Source organism: Ascaphus truei, chromosome 9, assembly GCF_040206685.1.
Source record: "Ascaphus truei isolate aAscTru1 chromosome 9, aAscTru1.hap1, whole genome shotgun sequence".
In the NCBI taxonomy this organism is placed as follows: Eukaryota; Metazoa; Chordata; class Amphibia; order Anura; family Ascaphidae; genus Ascaphus; species Ascaphus truei.
In genome coordinates this window covers 69717437-69739203 of record NC_134491.1, presented here as the reverse complement: position 1 = coordinate 69739203, position 21767 = coordinate 69717437, and the positions used below count along the sequence as shown (strand labels likewise).

General features: G+C 42.9%; 1 protein-coding gene across 2 annotated transcripts in view; it reads left to right on the top strand.

The window, feature by feature from the left end:
* Positions 1 to 21767, top strand: part of AMPD1 (adenosine monophosphate deaminase 1) — a 76981-nt gene that overhangs the window by 35746 nt on the left and 19468 nt on the right. For both annotated transcript variants that reach the window (XM_075615341.1, XM_075615342.1), the window contains 4 exons: positions 297 to 460; positions 9593 to 9719; positions 13335 to 13498; positions 21381 to 21501. In XM_075615341.1, coding sequence (XP_075471456.1) covers positions 297 to 460; positions 9593 to 9719; positions 13335 to 13498; positions 21381 to 21501 — 576 coding nt within the window. The remainder of the gene's footprint in view (positions 1 to 296; positions 461 to 9592; positions 9720 to 13334; positions 13499 to 21380; positions 21502 to 21767) is intronic.

Sequence of the window (21767 nt, the reverse complement as noted above, 5' to 3'; positions counted from 1 at the left end):
CTGTATAATTGTAATCCACTGTGTGTACGTCTGTTTCAATGGAATAAATTACAATTTGTTTTACTTCTTGGTTTTGGTCAATGAATGATCCTGGTTTAAAGGTGTAATTGCCTCGTCTCCTGTGAGAAATATGCATTCAAATAAATGTGGCTACAACCTTCTCTGGTGCAGTGAAGCAGCTTTACAGCATATTTACATATATATATATACAGCATATTTACATATACATATGGGACCCTTGATACATAAACCCCATAATTTTACATTTTCATCAAGGCTCTTCTTGTTCACATTAGGAAGTGGGGACAGATCTAGAAGACGCTAAGTATCAGCACGCTGAGCCTCGCCTCTCAATCTATGGACGCTCCACCGAGGAATGGACTAAGCTTGCACAATGGTTCTGCAAGCACAAGGTTTATTCCCCTAATATGAAGTGGATGATTCAAGTACCCAGAATTTAGTAAGTATGATACCCTCTTTACTGTTCAGAGCTACTGCAACATACTCAATTAGTGACATAATTGTACTTCAAAGAAACTTATGAGAGGAGCTCAGAATAAGACAGTTTCTTTGATAAGTCTCTTTGAGGTCTACATGGAAAACAGCTCTGTGCTGCTTGTTGGTAAGTGAGAATAAATAACAGTCTTTGGGCCGCTTTATATAACAATTAAAATAAAATGAAAACAGCTAAGAAATAAAACAAGATGTAGGTTGGTAATATTTTATAGGGCATCTCATTGAGCTTATATGAAGATCATTTAAAGCTGCAGTTCAAGCAATATCCTACATATGTGTTTTTTTTTTTTTTTTAAATAAATCAGTTCTGTACTATGAGAAAATACTTGAAGCATTTAAAAAACAAACAAACAAACAATTTGTAAAGACATTTTAATGTATTATAATGTAACAAGCATTTTTTGTTTCTATAGCAACCATTTTCAAAGTCACATCCCCTTCCTCTTCTGAAACAGGCTCTGACACACCCCTGATTGAGCCCAGCCCTCTCTCTAGCAGTTTTTGTCAGGGCGACCATTGTCAGCAGTTATTTCCTCTGTGTCATTGACTTGAGGTGATTCTGTCTGTGTAGTGACAGGCACTGCTGATGCTTCTGTGTCAAAGACCATCTGTTGTTTGAACAGGTTTGCAAGCAGGATATGCAACAGCATGTGTTGCTTGCACATGCAGGTCAGGCCAGTGTCAGGGTTGCCGGAGCAGAGCCCAGTTCTATCCTGACGTGGTCTGCCATGAAGTGTTTTGAATCGGTGTCCCTGCATCTGGTTTCAGCAGCCCCATCTGAGTCAGATACGCCCAGCACCTCTGCTGCTGCTCTTTCTGTTCAAGCTGGGGAAGAATAAGAATTATTATGTGGGGATGTAGGGGTTGAAGAGGCAGAACTGCAGGCAGGAGGAGTGGGTAGGGTAGCAGGGAACGCTTCCAGTAGTAAGGAGATTGCAACTGCTGTAAACCTGTCTGGACCACGGGGTCAATCAGTCAAAGTTAGAGAGGGGGAGGATGACATTGGTGGGATGGTGGTGGCTCTTCTCATGAGCTTAGCAAGAAGGGTCTTGGAAAAGGTGAGGCAGAGGAATGTGGATGTACGTCTCAAAGACATCAAGGTGGTTGTCCCCAGGATTCGTAGTATTCCAGCCTCCTCCCTTAGCTCGGAGGCATCACAGGGGTGCAGTTGTCTGCCCAGACGAGCCACCTCCATGATATGGGAATTCTTCCAATTTCCCCACCATGGCTCAGTGAGTAACTCTGCAGGGGTACACTGCTCTTTGTGATGCAGGAGTGGAAGCTGCCTCTGGATGAGTGGTCTGCAGCAACACATGCGGAACACACACTATAATCTCTGTGAGAGGCAGCAATAGCAAATCTGTGCAATCTTGTGTGTCTTCAGACATGATGATCCTGTTACGAGTTATCGTGGAAGAGCCACTACCACCACCCACCAAAGCTAGTGATCACCCATTCCTTCTCCTCAATGGCAAACCAGGCTCAAGCGTGCTCCACAGTCTGTCCCTGCTGTGAGAAGAGACACTATTGCTTCTCCACCCATCTCTTTGTTTTTTGGGTCCTCCCTCCCACCTGTGTGTTACTGAAAGATGAAACAGTAACTGTGGTTTAGGACATACATATACCAATAAACACAACAAGCCAAGCAATGTGCAGATACCAACATCGATGTTACTTGATTGGTGGCTGGCCATCCTGCATTGCCAGGTGCCAATTTGACAATTGGCAATTCCAACAGAGATGTTAGGTTGTAGCACTGCCTGGCTGGCATAGCACAACAATTTGGGTGCTGGCTTGTTTGGGCCCCTGCTAGATGTTTAAAATAAAATATAACTAATATAATGCCATCTTTTCATGTTCCTGCAATGGATGGTCGGTGGAGTGGACTGTGGCCACACACTGGCCAGCATCACCACCGGTACTAGTTCTGTAATGGACAACATCTCTGCCGTGGGCACTGTTGCATGGTCTTTTTAAGTGCTATAGTAGTGGTAGTGTTAGAGTGGTGGTAGTGTTGTAACCTTAGTAATTAGCCCGCTCCTCCTGAGCCTCTTGAAAGCTGGGTGCAGGAGCCATATTTCTGGATTCATTTTGATAACCAGTAATTCTTTCAATGCTACCATGGAACAGTTTAGTCTGGCGGTCCATTAGGATTCCATCAGCTGCACTAAACACTCTCTCTGGCAACACACTTGCAGGAGGACAACTCAGCCACTCCACTGTTTTAGCAGCCCAGTATTAAAGGGGATCAGAGTAGGCAGGAATGAACCCATATATGCCTTCACCATGTTCATAGCACTAGTAGCATTTGAGATGTCTGCTGCTTCTGCGCCAGTGCAAACCATGCCATAGTGATGAAGCCTTTCCCATAGTGATAGGCCATGACTTCAGCTGCTGTTACTGCCATCCTCAACCCTACCAACAACAACCACTACCAAAATCCACTTGAGTTGAGGCCTGAAGAAAGCGGTGTAAATGGTGATGTTGACCACCATGTTGTCAGTTTCTGTGTGGAATGTATGGTCACTGAGGCTGCCCTCAGTGAACCTTCGGTGATCTGCTCTCTCTGCTTTTCCTCCTTTTACAACACTGCCTGGACACAATAAATTAGCTTCTTCTTCCAATTTGTCACCATCTCTTCACCAGTGGGCAAAAAGTATTTTATTCTGTCTTTGAAGCAAGGATCCAAAAATCTGGCCTGAAAGTATTAATCTCTCTGCTTGATATTGACAACACAGGGGTAATTTATCAAGTCGTAAAGCAAGTTATTAACTATTGCCACCATTTCATCATCATCATTTTCGTCACTGTCACCATTTTGCCACATATCAATGTTTTTTTCAAGGAGGAAAATCTGATTTATGCCAGCATCATCACAGCCCACTAGAGTGATGGCTTCCTCAACGGCCACCAGCAGCCTGCAGCTCTCCTTTCAGATATTACTGTCTTGGCTGCAAAAAGGCCTTTTCCAGTTGCCAGGCACGCTCCATTACATAATCACTGACCGCCTTCTGCTGTTCATGGAGACGCATAGGCAGCTCCACTTTTAGCTGGTGACAAGGCAGATTATTTTGCTCCTGCAACCTAGACAGGGCATTGTGGGCTCTGTACTATTGGCTAAAGTGAACACCTATTTTTCTGAAAACTGATAAAATGCTCAGCATATTCCTTTACTGGGAGACGAGTGACTATTAAATGGAGTATGTGTGCAAAACAAGGAATGTGTATCAAGTTGTCTGGTTTTAGTGCTGCAACCAAGTTGGAACCATTAACCCCCACAACAAACCCAACCACAAGTGCCCTGGGAGTTAGCCACCGTTCTATCACATTCTGTAATATTGCTAAGACATCAGGCGCTGTATGGGCATTTTCTTCAAAACTCTGCATAGATAAAGTAGCATGTCTATGGAACGTCTTGCTGCCGCAGATGCTTATTGTCTTTTTTTTACCAGCCCAATGGGTAGTAACGATCAGGTAGTTACGCCTCCATGACCACTACTCCATAACCACTACTCCACTTGTCAGTAGTGAGGTGTACCCTACTTCCCTCTGACAGTGCAAGGGCCTCAACCACTGATGCAACAACTTTGCTGTACAGTTCGGGAAGTGCCTTGTTAGAGAAATATGATCTGCTTGGGATGGTCCAATGTGGCTCTGTCCTGGGTAAGGTGGAATTTGTTCACCTTTTCAAACTCTTCCCAAACTGTGGGCTGCTGCTGTTGAATTGGGGTGCATATCTGACTGCTTGTACTACTAGCAGCAGAAGAACTGACATCATGGTTTCTGTTTTTCAAACTGCTGTATCGCAGGATGGCGATAGCACCCACACAATCACCATCATCACTACTATTGATCATCATCCCTATTACGCAAAGATCATCTAAAATTGAATCACAATTGTGACTCTGTTGGTGGTGTGTGTCTGCAGTGATGGTGACACCTATTGTCTCCATCTCCACCTGTGCCAGCACACTGTGTTGTGTAACTGTAAACTTTGTCTTACCATGACTATCTAAGGTTGTCTGCCACTTTCCATCGTGGTGTCAAGTCATGTGACCTCTTAAAGCAGAGGTGCCAAGATGGTTACCTGGTCTACCCCTTTTCACAACTGTTCGACATACAGTAAGCTACATGTAGCTGATCCTTTGAAAGTTTTTTTAAAAGCCCCACAATAGCTCTTCTATTGAAAACACAGTCAACAGGAGACATAAGTGGTGGTTCTGGAAACTGTGAATGTAATCGTAAGCATTGGCGACATCACGGCGGCGTTCCGCCAATGAGGGCGAACCAGCCACGTGATGTCATGGCCGCTCCCCTATCAGGCCCATTCCCCCCCCCCATCGGATCTCCTGCTCTGCTCTGAAGGCACAGCCGCAGACCACAGGTCGAAGCAGAAACGGGTGCACACAAGACGCTCCGGCGCACTTGCAGCCATGACCACTAGGGTCGTAGCCTTAGGCTAAGGCCCCGCTCCCAGAGTCAGCGCACCTGCGCTGCTAACAGGCGGTGCGCTGAGATACACAGACCGCGATCTGCGGTCTGTAGGGAGCGGGAGCCGGAGCGGGAGGTGGGCGGGAGGTGGGAGGTTTGATCGGGAGGTGGGCGGGAGGTGGGAGGTTTGATCGGGAGGTGGGCGGTTTGACAGGAAGGGGGGGCGTGGCTTGAGCGGAGGGACCCGCTACTCTCCCCCCCCTCCCTCCACGGACTCGGGCTGGAGCTGGAAAGTAAGTTTAAACACACACACGCAGGCACTCATTCATACACACACACGCGCACACGCGCACACACACACAGGCAGGCACTCACGCACTCATACACACACACACGCGCGCACACACAGGCAGGCACTCATACACACACACACACACACACAGACAGAGGCAGGCACTCACGCACTCGGGCACACACATACACACACAGATAGGCATGCACGCACTCAGACACACACACAGAGAAAGGCACTCACCTGCTGTCCCTCCACACTCCTCCCCGCTCCCCGAAGCCTCTCCTCCTCCCGAAGCCTCTCCTCCTCCCGAAGCCTCCCCTCCCCATTGGCTCACAGCCACACACGTCACGCGTCAAAGCTAGAAAACACCATTCTCTGGTGTCTCCAGCGGCTGACGCGCTACAGCGTGTAATCAGCTGTGCAGCCAGTGGGGACCGGGACCGGCTCGCGAGGATTCCCCTGCTGGTGGGGAACTCGCGACCCGCCGCCCGCGCCAACGAGCGCAGCGGGACCGGGGCCTTAGACATGTGCATGTGCTCACAAGTGATATTTTATTTTATATATATAAAAAATGAAAAACGAATAGACGATACCGTCCTGTGGCTAACTAAATGCTTTTATTTGTGCGAGCTTTCGAGATACACCGATATCTTCTTCTGGCGATGTTACAATGAATAAAGCATGCAAGGGTTTTACTTAAAAACAGTGCATCTTGGAATGTTATCTGTGCTTATCCCTCCCCCGTGTGTAGATGCGATTTATGACTTGAGGTGTTAAATAGTCCCTGAATGTTAGTGATGTAAGAGTGTGTGTGTGTGTCTGTCTGCGGATTTTTAGTAATATAAAAAAATGCGAATCTGCGATTTTTGGAGACTGATTTGTGGAAATCCGCAGATGAAAGGAACTTAGAAATCTGCTGCGCAGTCGAATTTCTGCAAAAATGCCACCCGTCTCTAACTGGGACACAGACAAGCTCATGATAAATATTGTGATCATGCATTAGAGCCACAGCAAAAAAACAGCATTCTTTACAACTACAATTATTGATAGATTTTTGAAATAATTTAGTGATATTCATGTAATGTGTTAAGTTTGAAGTTGATTTTAAAAAGATTAGTGATTATGCATTACTTTTCTGGTAACCTTACTGGCTTCATTCTTTCCTTATATTACCATTTACTGTAGGTGTGTTTGTGCAGGTCCAAACCAATTTGCAGTAATACCAAATCTATCTGTCTTCCAGTCCATCTCAATGTCTATCCATTTATGTCTGTCTGTCTTGCAGCATTGTGGTCAATAGCATACAATGATCCAGCAGGGGGCAGTCTAACTCTGTGTGGGGAAATAGAAAAGCTTGCCATGCACCCCATGCACCCCATCCTATTGGCTATATTATTGTTTTGTTACCTCTTTTCTCTATGCAGTGGGGGGGGGGGGGTGTACCCCACAGTATTAAATCGGTAGTGTAGGACCTGCAGATAGGGTCTACGTTGATGTGGTTGCAGGCTTGACATGTTTTGGCTAAAGAATTTAACCAAATTACCCATACTTGTTAGAAGAAAAAGCACAGAAAAAAACTTCTAGTAATGAACTAAATAATTTGTCAGATTGGACATGCATTGAGGCTTCTTTGTTTACTGCTGTATGTTTCAGGTCACTTTCCCAGTGGTACTCCAATTGATACGAATGAATATACTGTATACATATATAATATTGTGGGTTTGGGTTTTGAGCTTGCTAGGATTGTGTATGTCTAGTTGGAAGAGGAAAGCTGTCTTTACGGGTAAAGCATCTGTACTTATAATTATAATAATTGTTTGTTCTTGTATAGCGCTGCTAGTTTTACGTAGCGCTTTACAGAGACATTTTGCAGACACAGGTCCCTGCCCTGTAGAGCTTACAATCTATGTTTTTTGATGCTTGAGGCACAGGGAGATAAAGTGACTTGCCCAACGTCACAAGGAGCCGACACCAGGAATTGAACCAGGTTCACCTGCTTCAAACACAGCGTCTTTACTCACGGAGGAACTCCTTCTCCAATATTATATTTCTGCTCCCAGAATCCCCTGCTTCTGTCGCACCCTCTCTGTTTATTGGCTCTCCATCCCAAGTGAGGGCAGTCACATCACTCTATAAGTAAAGCATCATCTGATTCGGTCTGCCATCTTGTTCTATCCCAGGCAGCAGACCTTTTCAGACTGATTTTTGCCTGCCAAGAAAGGTCTTAGGTAGTTCAGGAGGGGCCTGCAAAGATCCAGATGGATTCATTTTGAAACCAGTACAGTAGAGTAGATCGCACCTTCCAACACAATGTTTGATGGCTAAATGTTTTCAATCGGTTCCTGCTCCACTACTACTAAGTAGGGCAGCTGCTCTACTACAAGAACAAAAGATTCAGGGTGGGTATAGGGAAGGGCTATTATTTCAGGAGGGGAAGCAGGAGGTGCCATCAAAATACCTGAAGAAGGTGTGTGGAAATGCCCCTTCCTCCCAATTATGGCTTGCTAAACACATCCAGTTTGGCATCTAAACCTGTGCTACTGAACCAGATCAATGATCCAAGTTAAACCAGTTCCCATGTGTATGTTAATGTTATTTACTACTGTGCACAGAAAACTGCGCCATCCTATACTTAAACAGCACGCCTATGCTCCTTATGCATGCATAACTTGATAGTGTAAACGATTCATTGGTTGACAAAATAGTCTCTTAAAGCTGCAGTTCCAGCTGCCGTTTAAAAAAAAATATATATATATTTTCCCATTCAATATGTGCATCAATACAATCGGCACACTGACAAGTGATTAGCTAAGCTTCAGATCGATCCGTTCTCCTTTAATCGATCGCTTGCTCCGGGTAATTTAATTCAGTTCTTGCACAGCATTCTGGGCATTAGTCCGAGAATATGATTGACTGGGCAGTTACTAGATACAATTGGTGCACTGCTAGAGAGAGGGTGGGGCTCAAGAGCCAGAGCCTATCAGAAGGGGAAGGGGTGTGACTTTGGAAATGCGTCCTACATTAGAAACATTAAAATTGTCTTTAAAACATTTTTTTTAAATGCTACTAGTATTTTCTCATAGCACAGAACTGATTTATTCAAAACACACACACACATGTAGGATATTGCTTGAACTGCTGCTTTAATGGTGCTGTTATTATTATTAGCATTTATTTATAATGCACCAATATATTCTGCGGTGCAGTACAAAGGGGTACGAAGATGACAACAATAAAATATCGACATTAACGTACACTGGTACAGTACAGTATGTAAATAGGGGAATAATAACGTTGGTCTGTTTCTGAGAGGTGCTGTTGCTTTATAGAAGATGATCGGTATTATTTATGGTAGAGGCAGGAGGGAAAAGAAGACTATGGCTAAGATCCAAAAATAGGTGTTCTGCTTTAGCACACCTTTACTACCTTTCATATGAATAGGATCGGGGCCTATGACATACAATGTATATGGAAACTGAGCTCCATGAGATGCTCTTTTAAGCAGAGATGCTGCGAGCAGGTGTCCGTTCAAACATTTGTTGCCATTTGTGCATTCATGCAAGTCTAAATAAAACTTAATTTGAAGAGGACCACAGTGCTTATCTTGTACTTTAGGGTTATATGACCATGCAATTTTTTGTGGCAAAGTTTGCTGTTTTTTCACATTTAATTTTTTGGTGGGAAACAGCACTTTGGGACTCTTGGAACTGCTTGTGCATTTCTATTACTCGTTTACTGTTTTTGTTTGTTTGTTTTTTAGTCAAATTTGTATTTAAAAAGGCCCAAAGCATACAGTAAAGTATCTCACACTTTCATTTTCTCTACCCCAGATCTGTTTTCCATGCAGACTACAATGTGGTTTTGTTTTTAAGAAAAAAAATGTCTTATCTTAATAATCTCAGATAAGTTTCTTTAAAGGCTACTAAAGTAAACCATGAACCTTTAGTAAGGGGTGCCATGACTAGTGACACCACCTTTCCTCCTCCACCAGGTTTGTAAGGGGTTAAGGTTAGGGGTTTAGGCCTTTTAGGAAAGGGCTATAAAGCATAGCATTGGGTGGAGCTTCCTCTTTCCCTGTTGTAGCCAATGATGTTACCCCTCCCACCGACCCGGTAGAGCAAGGTGCCAGGATGATTTGATACATGGTTCATTGATTAATTGTGTTTGGGAGCAGGTGATGTTATAGGTCATTTGTGTGTATTGTATGTTATGAGCGTTGTGGCATTGTATATATAAAAAATGGGGGGTGAAGTAAAAAATAAATAACTAAAAAAGGGGTGCTGATGGGGTAAATAAGGAGTTGGTTATGGTGTTTTGTTTGACATTAACACAGCTGCTTTCTCTTTCCAGTGATATATTCCGGGCTCAGAACTTTGTGCCTCACTTTGGGAAAATGTTGGAGAACATCTTTATGCCCATCTTTGAGGCCACAATCAACCCCAATGCTAACAAAGAACTCAGTGTGTTCCTGAGAAATGTAAGTGATGACGAATTAAAGGAGCATTTGATTTACCCCAAATTAACTGCGTTAAGTTCAGTTTGTGGACCCCCTGCTTCCCGAGATAAAATCTCCAAAGGTTCCCCGGTTCTTCGTGTAGTTTTTAAAGGTTCTATGTCACTAAGCCTAATAGGAAGCCGCGACTGATGATGTTATGGCTTCCTATTGACTTGCGTGATGCGAGACCTTTAAATCGCCATATTGTTCACCCTGCAGGGCACAGTACTGGGGCAACTTCGGAGGTATGTATCTAGGGAAGCAGGGGGTTCCTGAACTGAATGTGATTCACCTCTGGGGAACCCTTGCTTTAAACCTAGAACAAAAAAAAACTAGGGTGAACCACACCTTAAACAGTGCAGACCCTCATGAAAACAGTGTAAACCATCAAAATGAAACAATGACAGGAACATATTTAAGAGGTTGAACCTTGCTAATTGAAACTATTAATTTTACAAAAACTAGACATAAGTATTTTTAAATATTTAGTTTATAAACATGGTGATCTGGGGTTTGATTTTATCTGGCTACTCCTTTGTGTATTGACACACACATTCCCAGCAAGCTCAAATCCCAACACCCCCACATCATATATATATATAATTCTGTCAAGAGGAGAGCTACTGAGCGTGGCAAATGTATAAAACAAAAGACAGGGGAGCCCAATGCTACATCCAATTGACAAAACATACAGGCATACCCCGGTTTAAGGACACTCACTTTAAGTACACTCCCGAGTAAGGACATATCACCCAATAAGAAAACGGCAGCTCACGCATGCGCCTGTCAGCACGTCCTGATCAGCAATACCAGCTTCCTACCTGTACCGAAGCTGTGCGCAAGCGGGGAGACTATAGCACCAATTACAAATGCTTTATTTATCAGTTATGCATGTATATGACGATTGCAGTACAGTACATGTATCGATAAGTGGAAAAAAGGTAGTGCTTCACTTTAAGTACATTTTCGCTTTACATACATACTCTGGACCCATTGCGTACGTTAATGCGGGGTATGCCTGCATATGGTAATAAGAATAAAGTTTAAATACTTCAATAATAATATTTTTTTGGTTATTTAGTTAAACTCTTTGCGAACCTTCCCTTTTACCTCTGTATATATATAATATATATATAATGTGTAATATACAGTATATGTATATATATATATATATATATATATATATATATATATATATATTGTATTGTATGTCTTTATTTATATAGCGCCATCAATGTACATACTGTAGCGCTTCACAGCAGTAATACATGTGGTAATCAAATAGATAACAGATAATATAAATAACAGATCATGGGAATAAGTGCATTAGATATAAAAGTAACATTAAGGAAGAGGAGTCCCTGCCCCGAAGAGCTTACAATCTAATTGGTAGGTAGGGAGACCGTACAGAGACAGTAGGAGGAGGGAGTTCTGGTAAGTGCGTCTGCAGGGGGCCAAGCTTTATGTATCGTGTTTAGAATATCCATAGTGCTATTCATATGCTTCTTTAAGCAAGTGTGTCTTAAGGTGGGTCTTAAAGGTGGATAGAGAGGGTGCTAGTCGGGTACTGAGGGGAAGGGCATTCCAGAGGTGTGGGGCAGTCAGTGAAAAAGGTTTAAGGCGGGAGAGGGCTTTAGATACAAAAGGGGTAGAAAGAAGACATCCTTGAGAAGAACGCAAGAGTCTGGATGGTGCATAACGAGAAATTAGGGCTGAGATGTAAGGAGGGGCAGAAGAGTGTAAAGCTTTAAAAGTCAGGAGAAGAATGGAGTGTGAGATGCGGGATTTGATTGGAAGCCAGGAGAGGGATTTCATGAGGGGAGATGCTGAGACCGATTTAGGAAAGATTAGAGTGATTCTGGCAGCAGCGTTTAGGATAGATTATGTGAGAGGCAGGAAGGCCGGACAGTAGGAGGTTACAGTAATCAAGACGGGAGAGAATGAGGGCCTGAGTCAGAGTTTTAGCAGTCGAGCTACGAGTCGATATGTATGTATATGTATGTATATGTATGTATGTATGTATGTATGTAAAATGGAAATAGCTGTGTTAGTCCAGTTGCGATAGTGCAGATTAAATGAGTACTTTAGTATTAAGTGATACCTTTTTTATTTGGACTAACAATTTACAGTATGTCATAGGAGAAGCCTTCGAGAGTTCTCCTCTCTTCCTCAGGTCAAAAATACTGATTAACAAAGGAATCTATGGCTAAAACAAGCAGAGAAAACAAAACAGAGATGTAGATAAGGTAGGGTGAGAAAGTGGTGTTTGAAGACATGGAAGGGTAATACAACGATGACAAGGAACAGCATGGAGGGGGAAGGGGATGCTGGGGGGGAGGGGGGAGCGGGGGGAAGGTCCACGCCCACTCCACACACACCTTTTGTAAAGCACTGTATATACTGTGGGTGTTTTATACATTTATATTTACACACACACACACACACACACACACACACACACACACACACACACACACACACACACACACACACACACACACACACACACACACACACACACACACACACACACACTGTACACACACACTCTTACATCACTAACATTCAGTGACTATTTAACACCTCAAGTTATAAATCGCATATTGCACAGTGGGAGGGATAGGCTTCAGTCACAGATCACATTCCAAGAGACACTGTTTTTAAGTAAAACCCTTTGCTTGCTTTACCCATTGTAACACCACCGGAAGAAGAGATCAGTGTATCTCGAAAGCTCGCACAAATAAAAGCATTTTGTTAGTCACAGAACGGTATTGTCTACTCATATTCATTTTTTATTATTAATCTCGACTAACAAGGTACATATATATATATATATATCAACTGTAAATATTACTGTATGTTCATTTGCATGTCTTAGACAGGTCTGCAACCCTGTCTTTCCCCATTGTCACCCAGCATACAGCGCTTCCACTGCAGCAAGGGATTCTGGGAAATGACATGCAAATGAGCACTCAGTGCCACCTTTTGTCTCAAGCTCGTATTACACAAGCCAATCCTCAAGCCAATGCTTATTGTTTTAAACACAGCTTTTAGATAGAGGCTGGGATGAGATGCAAAGCCATTAGACCCACTCACATACATGTTTCAACCTTGATGGGTATCATCAGTGTGAGGCTGGTCTTAATGGCTAGCAGGTTTGAGACTAGACTAGGTAATCACCACTGTCATTAAGGTTATGGTGGGTAAAAAAAGTGACAAAAACCCTCCACGGTAAAGCATAAAGCAACTGTAAATATTACTGTATGTTCATTTGCATGTCTTAGACAGGTCTGCAACCCTGTCTTTCCCCATTGTCACCCAGCATACAGCGCTTCCACTGCAGCAAGGGATTCTGGGAAATGACATGCAAATGAGCACTCAGTGCCACCTTTTGTCTCAAGCTCGTATTACACAAGCCAATCCTCAAGCCAATGCTTAATATATATATTATATATAATATATATGCCCCAGGACCTTACAGTAGAAGTCGGTTTTTAAGTAAATTCTTCTCGAGAATAGTAGATTAAGATACAGTACCTTTTTGTATTAAGATACAGTATTTGGAGATTCTTTTCTACCTTTATTCCCTTTCGACAGATAACCGGCTTTGACAGTGTCGATGATGAGTCTAAACACAGCGGTCACATGTTTTCCTTCAAAAGCCCAAAGCCCCAGGAATGGTCCATTGAGAAGAACCCGTCATACACTTACTATATCTACTACATGTACGCCAACATCAGTGTGCTGAACAATCTGAGAAAGTAAGTCATGGGCCAGGCCACTGTAGGTTGCATATCACTGTCATAAATGATGGAGACATCGTGTATGCCAGTGATGTGCAACCTAGTATAACATATGACCCCCTGAAAGCCAAACTGTGGTTCTTTCAGCCTTTGTAAATATGAGATTATGGGTAATATTTTCTAAGCAGTGCTATTCTATGGCACATTCTGGGACCAGGAGGCACCTTGCAGCCCATTCAAGTGAATGTATGTTCCAGCGCCGGAAGGAGCCTTATGTAATAGCACTGTTTAGTAAATAATAAGCCTATGCTTTAGTTCTTACATAAACACTCTAAAAAATAGCATGCATAGTGCTATTCTCATAGTATATCGATAAAGTAGTTATGGGAATAGTTGAATAGACTATGCAATACGCAATAATTGTTAATACAATAACTAGATGGATATAATGCCTATTGTTCAAACAAATTCACTATGTTACTGTAACCCTCCTTGCCCGGCTCCTTAAGGAAGTCACATCAGTGTCATGGTGTAATGTCCAAGTCGGCAATAGTTTATCTTGTCTCAGGGGCTGTTGTGGTCGGCTTGGCAATGATAAGTAGGGCACCAGAAGCTTTTGGGTGGTACAACAGGACTCTTTTATTATAGGTTCCCTTGCAAGGGAACATCTTTATAGAGTCATATAAATACAGCCTGTTATACCTTTTACATTTCTCTCATTCATCAACATAACATTACTCTTCTTCTGTATAGTTCACTAGACAGCACTCCTCACTTTTCATAGGAATGATCCCTGGCAACATTCCCCATAACTCGGAATAGGATTGGCTTCTGTTAACATTCCCTCGGACTCTTCATAGAAATGGCCTCTGTTAAGATTCCTTGCTTCAATGAGTGTGTGCATGGCTCCTGGAGATCAGGGCCCCCTGCTTGTATGATAATTCCATTTGACTTCATGTATGTTATAAACTCTGCTTGTCACTATCCATCCTTGCTGGGGAACTTCCTTAGTGATACTTGATACTGACTTCCCCTGTATTGGAACTGCCACTTCCACAGGGGTAATCACTACTGAAACATAGGGATCGGATTACCAGGCAGGTCCTATGACATCCCGGGCCCTTTTATGGCTTGCTCTCTGTGGTATGTCTACATTCCCTTTAATATGGGGCATGTTTCTCTCTCTGGGCCATAATACAGGATCATGACTACTTGGGTAGTGTCCCTGACTGAAACATAATAAAAGGGAGCCTGACCCAGGGCCGCAGACAGCTTTCCCAGGGCCCAGGACGAACACTTCCACTGGGACCTCCCACACACGTGTCGGCGGTCTTGCGAGAACCCCCCCCGTTTTCTCTTACAGCCCCCCTTCTCACTCCCCTCTTACACTCCTCCGACACCCTTTCCTTCCCCCACTCTCTCTTATACTCCCACCCCCATGTATTTTTCTCCCCTCCCAACACTCAACAACCTCCCTCCCCAATATACGCGCACACACAGTGACACACACACACACAGTGACACACACAGTGACACACACAAACAGTGACAGTGACACACACTGTGACACACGCACACAGTGACACACACACATACACACACACACAGGGCAGCAGACAGCTTTCCTGGGGCACAGGTCTAGCGTTTCCACCAGGGCCCCCCACCCATGTGTCTGTGGCCTTGCGAGAACCCCCCTTTTCTCTTACACCCCCCTTCTCACCCTCCTCTTTCACTCCCCCGTCACCTTTTCCTCCCCCCCCCTCTCTCTCTTACACTCCCACCCCATGTATCTTTCCCCCCCTCCCCACACTCAATAACCTCCCTCCCCAATATACGCGCACACACAGTGACACACACACACTGTGACACATACATAGTGACACACACACACAGTGACACACACACACCGAGTCACACACCCAGTGACACACACACACCGAGTCACACACACCGAGTCACACACCGAGTCACACACACAAACAGTGACACACACACACACACACACACACACATACACAGTGACACACACAGAGTGACACACACACCCAGTGACGCACACACACAGAGTGACACACAGTGACACAGTGATACACAGTGACACAGTGATACACAGTCACACAGAGTGACACACAGCTACACACGGTGACACACACACACACACACACACACACACACACACACACACACACACACACACACACACACACACACACACACACACACACACACACACACACACACACACACAATAACCCCCCCTCCCCAAACACACACACAAAAATAAGCCCTCCCCCCCTTGGGGTGGGTAACATGCCTGGGTGGTATAAGGGGGCCTGGGGCATGTGGGCTTACCTGGGGCCCTTGAACGGGCCTGCTGGAGCAGCATGGCCAGCACAAAGCAGAGACTAGCAGGCCCGCTGGGCCCTGGGGATGGAGGGACAATTGGGCAGTGCCGAGGGAAGGGGAGGGCCCTGCAGTCCTGCAGCAGAGAAGGGAGGGGAGCGGCAGCCAGGAAAGGGGAGGGCCCAGCTTGCTTGCAGGAGAGAAGGGAGGGGGGTTGCAGCCAGGAAAGGGGAGAGCCTGGCTTGCCTGCACAGAGTGGAAACTGTAGTGTTGCTAACAGGGAAGCCGGGCCCCTTGAGTGGGTGGGCCCGGGACAGCAATCCCAGCTGTCCCCCCTGTTGGCAGGCCTGACCTTCACTATACTTGTGGAAGCACATGTCCTACCTCTACTGGCCGAGGTCCCACACCTCGTGCCATGCTGACTTCTGGCAGTCCTGGAACCTGAACCTCCCAGCAGCCTCTCTGCTTTACATATACCTTATGGCACCGGCACGTTTGTGTCACTACTGGGCGGGGATAGCATCTCCTCTCTTATTAACCCCTGGTATTACTTCTAGTAATCCCCACGGGGGGAGGATGGGGGTACATTACTATGGAATACAATGGAAATGTATTCAACAAATATACTGTAGTTCCTATTAAAGCATATACACACTATGCAGACATTCTATTTGAGAGATTCATATGCATACATTAGCCAAATTACATCCATTTTCTACCTTTTAGTGGACTTGTCCATCTGTGTTGCTGATGCCAGATAAAAGGATGATTCTTTGTCTGCATTGGGCTAGTGGTGGAGCAAGAGAAGGAAGGGCCTGCGTACAAACATATTTCTGAGGTCTATCCCTCACTTGACTGTGCTGTGAATTCTGTAGTGTGATTGTTTTGCTCCGCTAGGACTACCAGGGAAAAAAGTTAAAATAAAAAATATGTACTGTACGAATGTCTTCAAATTTTATTCACAAAATATTTCGCATTTTTGTGTCATTTTTGCAAAATTTCACATTTCTCACAATTTTTCAATTTTGCCGAGATTTCACAAAAAAATATTAATGGCAGTGTACAAAGGGCCACGTGACATTGCACATTAACTTTTAATGGCTGGCGGGGAAAAAAATAGCAATTTGTCTAATTCATGAATTTTAGTGAAAATATGCACATTATAAAACTTATCAACGAAGACCAAAAGGGACCTCATGTACACATTCGAGAAGAGAATTGGGGAGGGGAATATGCTAAAAAATGATATGATTCGATGGAAACTTTCAATAAGGTACGTGAGAGAAGCAGGAGAGAAACATATTTCAGAGAAAAGAAGTGTTAGAACAAGAGATCACGCTCTGAAGATGGAGGCCAGCAGGCTAAGGGGGAATGTGAGGAAGTACTGGAAAGGGTGGTGGGAAAGGGTGGTGGGTTCATTGAAAAGCCTCCTAACATAAGCTGTAGAAGATAATATAGTTACATAATGGGGAAAAAAAAGCTTGGGATAGACACATGTCTATCCTAAATATGAAAGAAAGCCAAGGATCATTTAGGGTTCCAAGTTTCACAACAGAATGGAAAATGGGCAGACTGGGTTCTGCCATCAAACTCTATGTTCCTATGATTATTTTTTTTAAACAGTGGGATGCGGACCTGAAGAATGAGCTCCTTGAGGTTGTGGGTCCTGGTGCCTTGAACTGGCTGCACCAGCTGGTTCTGCCTCTATGTTACATACTGTAGATATAAATTTAATAGTAAATGAGGTTGAAAAAAAACATACATCCATCAAGTTCAACCTATGCTAAATGTAGATGACAGATACTTTATCCTATATTTGTACTTACAGTATATTGATCCAGAGGAAAGCAAACAAAAAAAACCCAGTGAAATATCAGCTAATGATATGTCATAAGGAGGAAAATAAATTCTTTCCTGACTCCATATATTGGCAATCAGATTACTCCCTGGATCAACATCCTTCCCATGTTTACTTATTTGGTATATCCCTGTATACCTTTCCATTCTAAAAAGATGTCCAACCTTTAAAAAAAACAACAAAAAAAAAACATATCTATTGTATCTGCCATCACAGTCTCCATGGGTAATGAATTCCACATTTTAACTGCCCTTACTGTAAAGAACCCTTTAATTTGTTGCTGGTGAAATCTCCTTTCCTCCAACCTTAAGGGAGGGCCCTGTGTTGTTTGTACTGCCCTTGGGATAAATAGTTCTCTTGAAAGCTCCTTGTATTGTCCCCGAATGCTTGCTTAATAGGTTAAGTGAAGGATCAGACGGCTGGCCCGTCAACCGTCGCCGTGCGCCCTTGAGCCGGCCGTTATCGCGAGAGGGCTCCCGGAAGTTACGTCCCAGTGACCCCACCCACTCACCTCTACCCCCGGGTTTTATCAGCCCCGAGCCCCTTCTGTCAAGGACAAGCAGTTACCCCCCAACTGCCGCCGCGACAGAGGAAAACTGGTCAAACTGACTCCTCCTTTAGGAACTTCAGTCCTTTCTGTTTGTAAAAAGTATTTTCTGGTTCACCTTGAAAACAAAAAGGGAAACGTTAACAGTATTCGAAAGCCATATTGTTCATTAGGCCAACATAACAGTTTCTTTGACTCGTTGACAAAACGAACGCCAAAGACTAATTATATGCTAACCTTTCTAAACATAAGGGATGGGTGGGTTACCGTCATGGAAGCAGCAGAGTGACAATAAGTTGGAAGGGAGGCCTTGCCCCCTGCTCATGGCAGCCCGTCACCTAGGGGGCTAGAAGGGCTACTTGACTTTGGGCATTATTGCTAAGCCTGCTGTCTACATGCACTCCTAAATCCTTCTCCATCAAGGATTCTCCTCATTTATCCCTATTAAATTTGTAAGTGTCCTGTTTATTCTTGTTTCCCAAATGCATAACCTTACAAATAGGAAAAATAGAGTATAATTGAATGGTCAAGTGTAAATTTGCGATACCTTTTATTGGACCAACATGATAGGACTTCATAGATGAGATTTTAGTGCAAACCTCCAATACACTTTTCCAGGACCGACACAGTTGCCAACCTTTTTTTCAGGCGTACCAATAAATGGGCTCACATTTTGCCCCCCTACATTCCGTTTAAATTCATTGATAAACCTAAACTAAATAACAGCAAAAGTAAACAAGGATAATAAAGACATGAAAATATTACAAACATTTTGATTGAGACGAGAAGAAAAAACTTAAAATTCTAATAATAAAAAAACAAGTATCTGAATTTAAAATGTCTCAATGGAATTTCAGTTAACAGTTTCTCAACATTAGGACTGATTTTTGAGGTTGATAACAGAATCAGACGGCCCACATAAGCATCTGCCAATGCAGATCTGTACTTATTTGTGGCTAAGTTCAAACACAGCCGAAAAGTCTGCTCACAATATGGGGAATAACTTACATTTAATTTAAATGTAATTATTTTAATTCGTTTTGATTTATTTTATGTTTTTAAATGTTATAGAAGTTATTTAAATTGTGTTCATTTTCAAAATTGACGTTAAAATTAATTTGCATGTAATTTCCCATAATGCCTGGCTGCAGTGGAAGCACTGTATGCTAAGAGATAACGGTGAAAAGCAGGGTTGCAGCTCTATCTGGGACATGTGCTCACAAGTGATATTTTTTTTTTGCTGTACACTGTACAGTGGAGGGTTTTTGTCACTTTTTTTAGCCACCATAACTTATATAATGTGTTGTTAAAACCTATTCCAACTTGACATTGCACAGCCAGTATAACCAGCCTCACACTGAAGAGACTCAAAAGGTGTCTGAGTAGGTTTTACTTGCTATGCACTTCTTTAACCCAGGCTGTGTAATATGGCACGCATATGCTTATAGGGGTCCGAGTTAAAATGAACATGAAGTAAAAGGTGACACTGTGTGCTCACTTGTATGTTATTACCCAGAATCCCTGGCTGCAGTGGAAGCTTTGTATGCTAAGAGATAATGGTGAAAATCAGGGCTGCAGACCTGTCTGAGACATGCGAATGTATGTGCACATTTGCGATATTTTTATTTGATGTAACTATTCATACATTTCTCCCGTCGTTTTTTAATTTTAAGGATTTAGTATTATAACTTTCCTTAATTGATTTTTCAGTCGATTTTTCATTTTTGTTGCTTCATCACGCTGGCCATTCAAAATGCCGAAAGTGGCCCGCGGCCCACAGGCACTGGCTGGCCACCCTTTCATTACATTAAATGGCCATAAAAGACCAGATGTAAGTTCTCTGGCAATATACAAGGAAACACAGTACACAGGTTTCTCACGCTGCAAACACTCCTTCATTCTGACCCAGATTTCAGATGCTATTTTAATTATGGTCCTACCCTCTTTAGCTCTAGAGCAGTTCATTTTATTTTTAAGAGATCCCAAGAAAAGCTTTACTCAGGAACAGGAGCTGAGACTTGCCTGCTGGCGCAATACTTTAAAACACTACACCCCATGGGGAAAATCTATTTTGAATTACAATGATTAAAGTCATATGCTAAAACATTTTTTTTTTTTTAAAGTGATGATGATTTGTTGATTGAGTTTGAAGGGGCAGTCCCACAGCTCCAAATTTTTAAAATAGATCTTAGTCAGTTTTACTTTTTGTATCCTGTGGAAAATTAAGGTTTTGTTTTTTTTCCTGGTCTACTAAATTCCTAATTATCAACTGCTAATGTTGATCTGTTTTACTAATGACTGCATCATAATTACTTTGCGAACAAAGAAGAAAACTAATTTACCTGTAGATCTGAGGATTGATAAACAGTCTTATCCCCATAGGGGATAAGATAATGTTTGTAAAAATGCTCCAAAGCATTTGTTGACTATGAAAACGTTTAAAATATAAAAATAATTTTAAATACATGCCATCTGTTATTTACTATATAAGATAGAGACAGAGTTTGCATTGTCCTATACTGTATATTCTATCATTTATAACATAAACTGGCTACCTGTAAAATGGCGTATTTATTTAAAGATTGGCTTGGTAACATTCAAAGCACTACATGACCAGGGGTGCAGTGATCTGAAAGAGCTTCTAGTTCCCTACACTCAAGTTCTCTGACTTCGATCAGCAGATGAAGGAGTGAAAAGCGCTATATTGTTTTAATACAGGAGTTCTCAAACTCTTCTATATCACAGAGCACTTCACTGCTAATACTAATTTGGAAGAGCAGCTACGTGCACTCAGCGCTGTCCTTCTATACACTGTAGCAGACTTCATTGTTCCCTCTTGGTGGGATTTATTGTAATATTCTAAAACAAACTGCCATTAAATCATATGGAAACACTTTGATATTCTGAATTATAACAGGATGTGGGGTTTATTCTATTATATTGGGATGTTTTCGGACAAAATTCCCGTTGAAGGCACTAGGAATTTTGTCAGAAAAGGCCCAATTGGCCGGTTTGGCTGATATAGAATATAATATGCTGTGTTATTACTACTACGAACAGAGACTGGTTTACATCTGTGTTATATATTTGTATAACATATTTATTAAGCTTCCATAAGTAACCACCTTCTAATAAATGCTCTTATTTTTTAGGCAGAGGGGAATGAACACTTTCCTTTTCCGCCCTCACTGCGGAGAGGCTGGTGCTATTACCCACCTACTAGCAGCTTTCATGACTGCCGACAATATTTCTCATGGATTGAACCTTAAAAAGGTGAGTTCATTGCTCTTAATCTTTTTATTTCCACAATGTCCCGGGACTAGATGGGTTAGTGACTGTCTACAACTGGCGACCACATATGGCCTGTGAAGAGCCTTGCTGTGGCTCTTGGATTCACTCTGCAAAAAAATGTTTTGACAAGCATCAAATGTCTATGTGCAAGGTCATATGCACGGTCCTTTTATATGCTGCCATTTACTGCCATTTGTACAATATTTCAGGAAGTTCTGGGGACAGTTTGAAACTTGGCGGAATGTTGG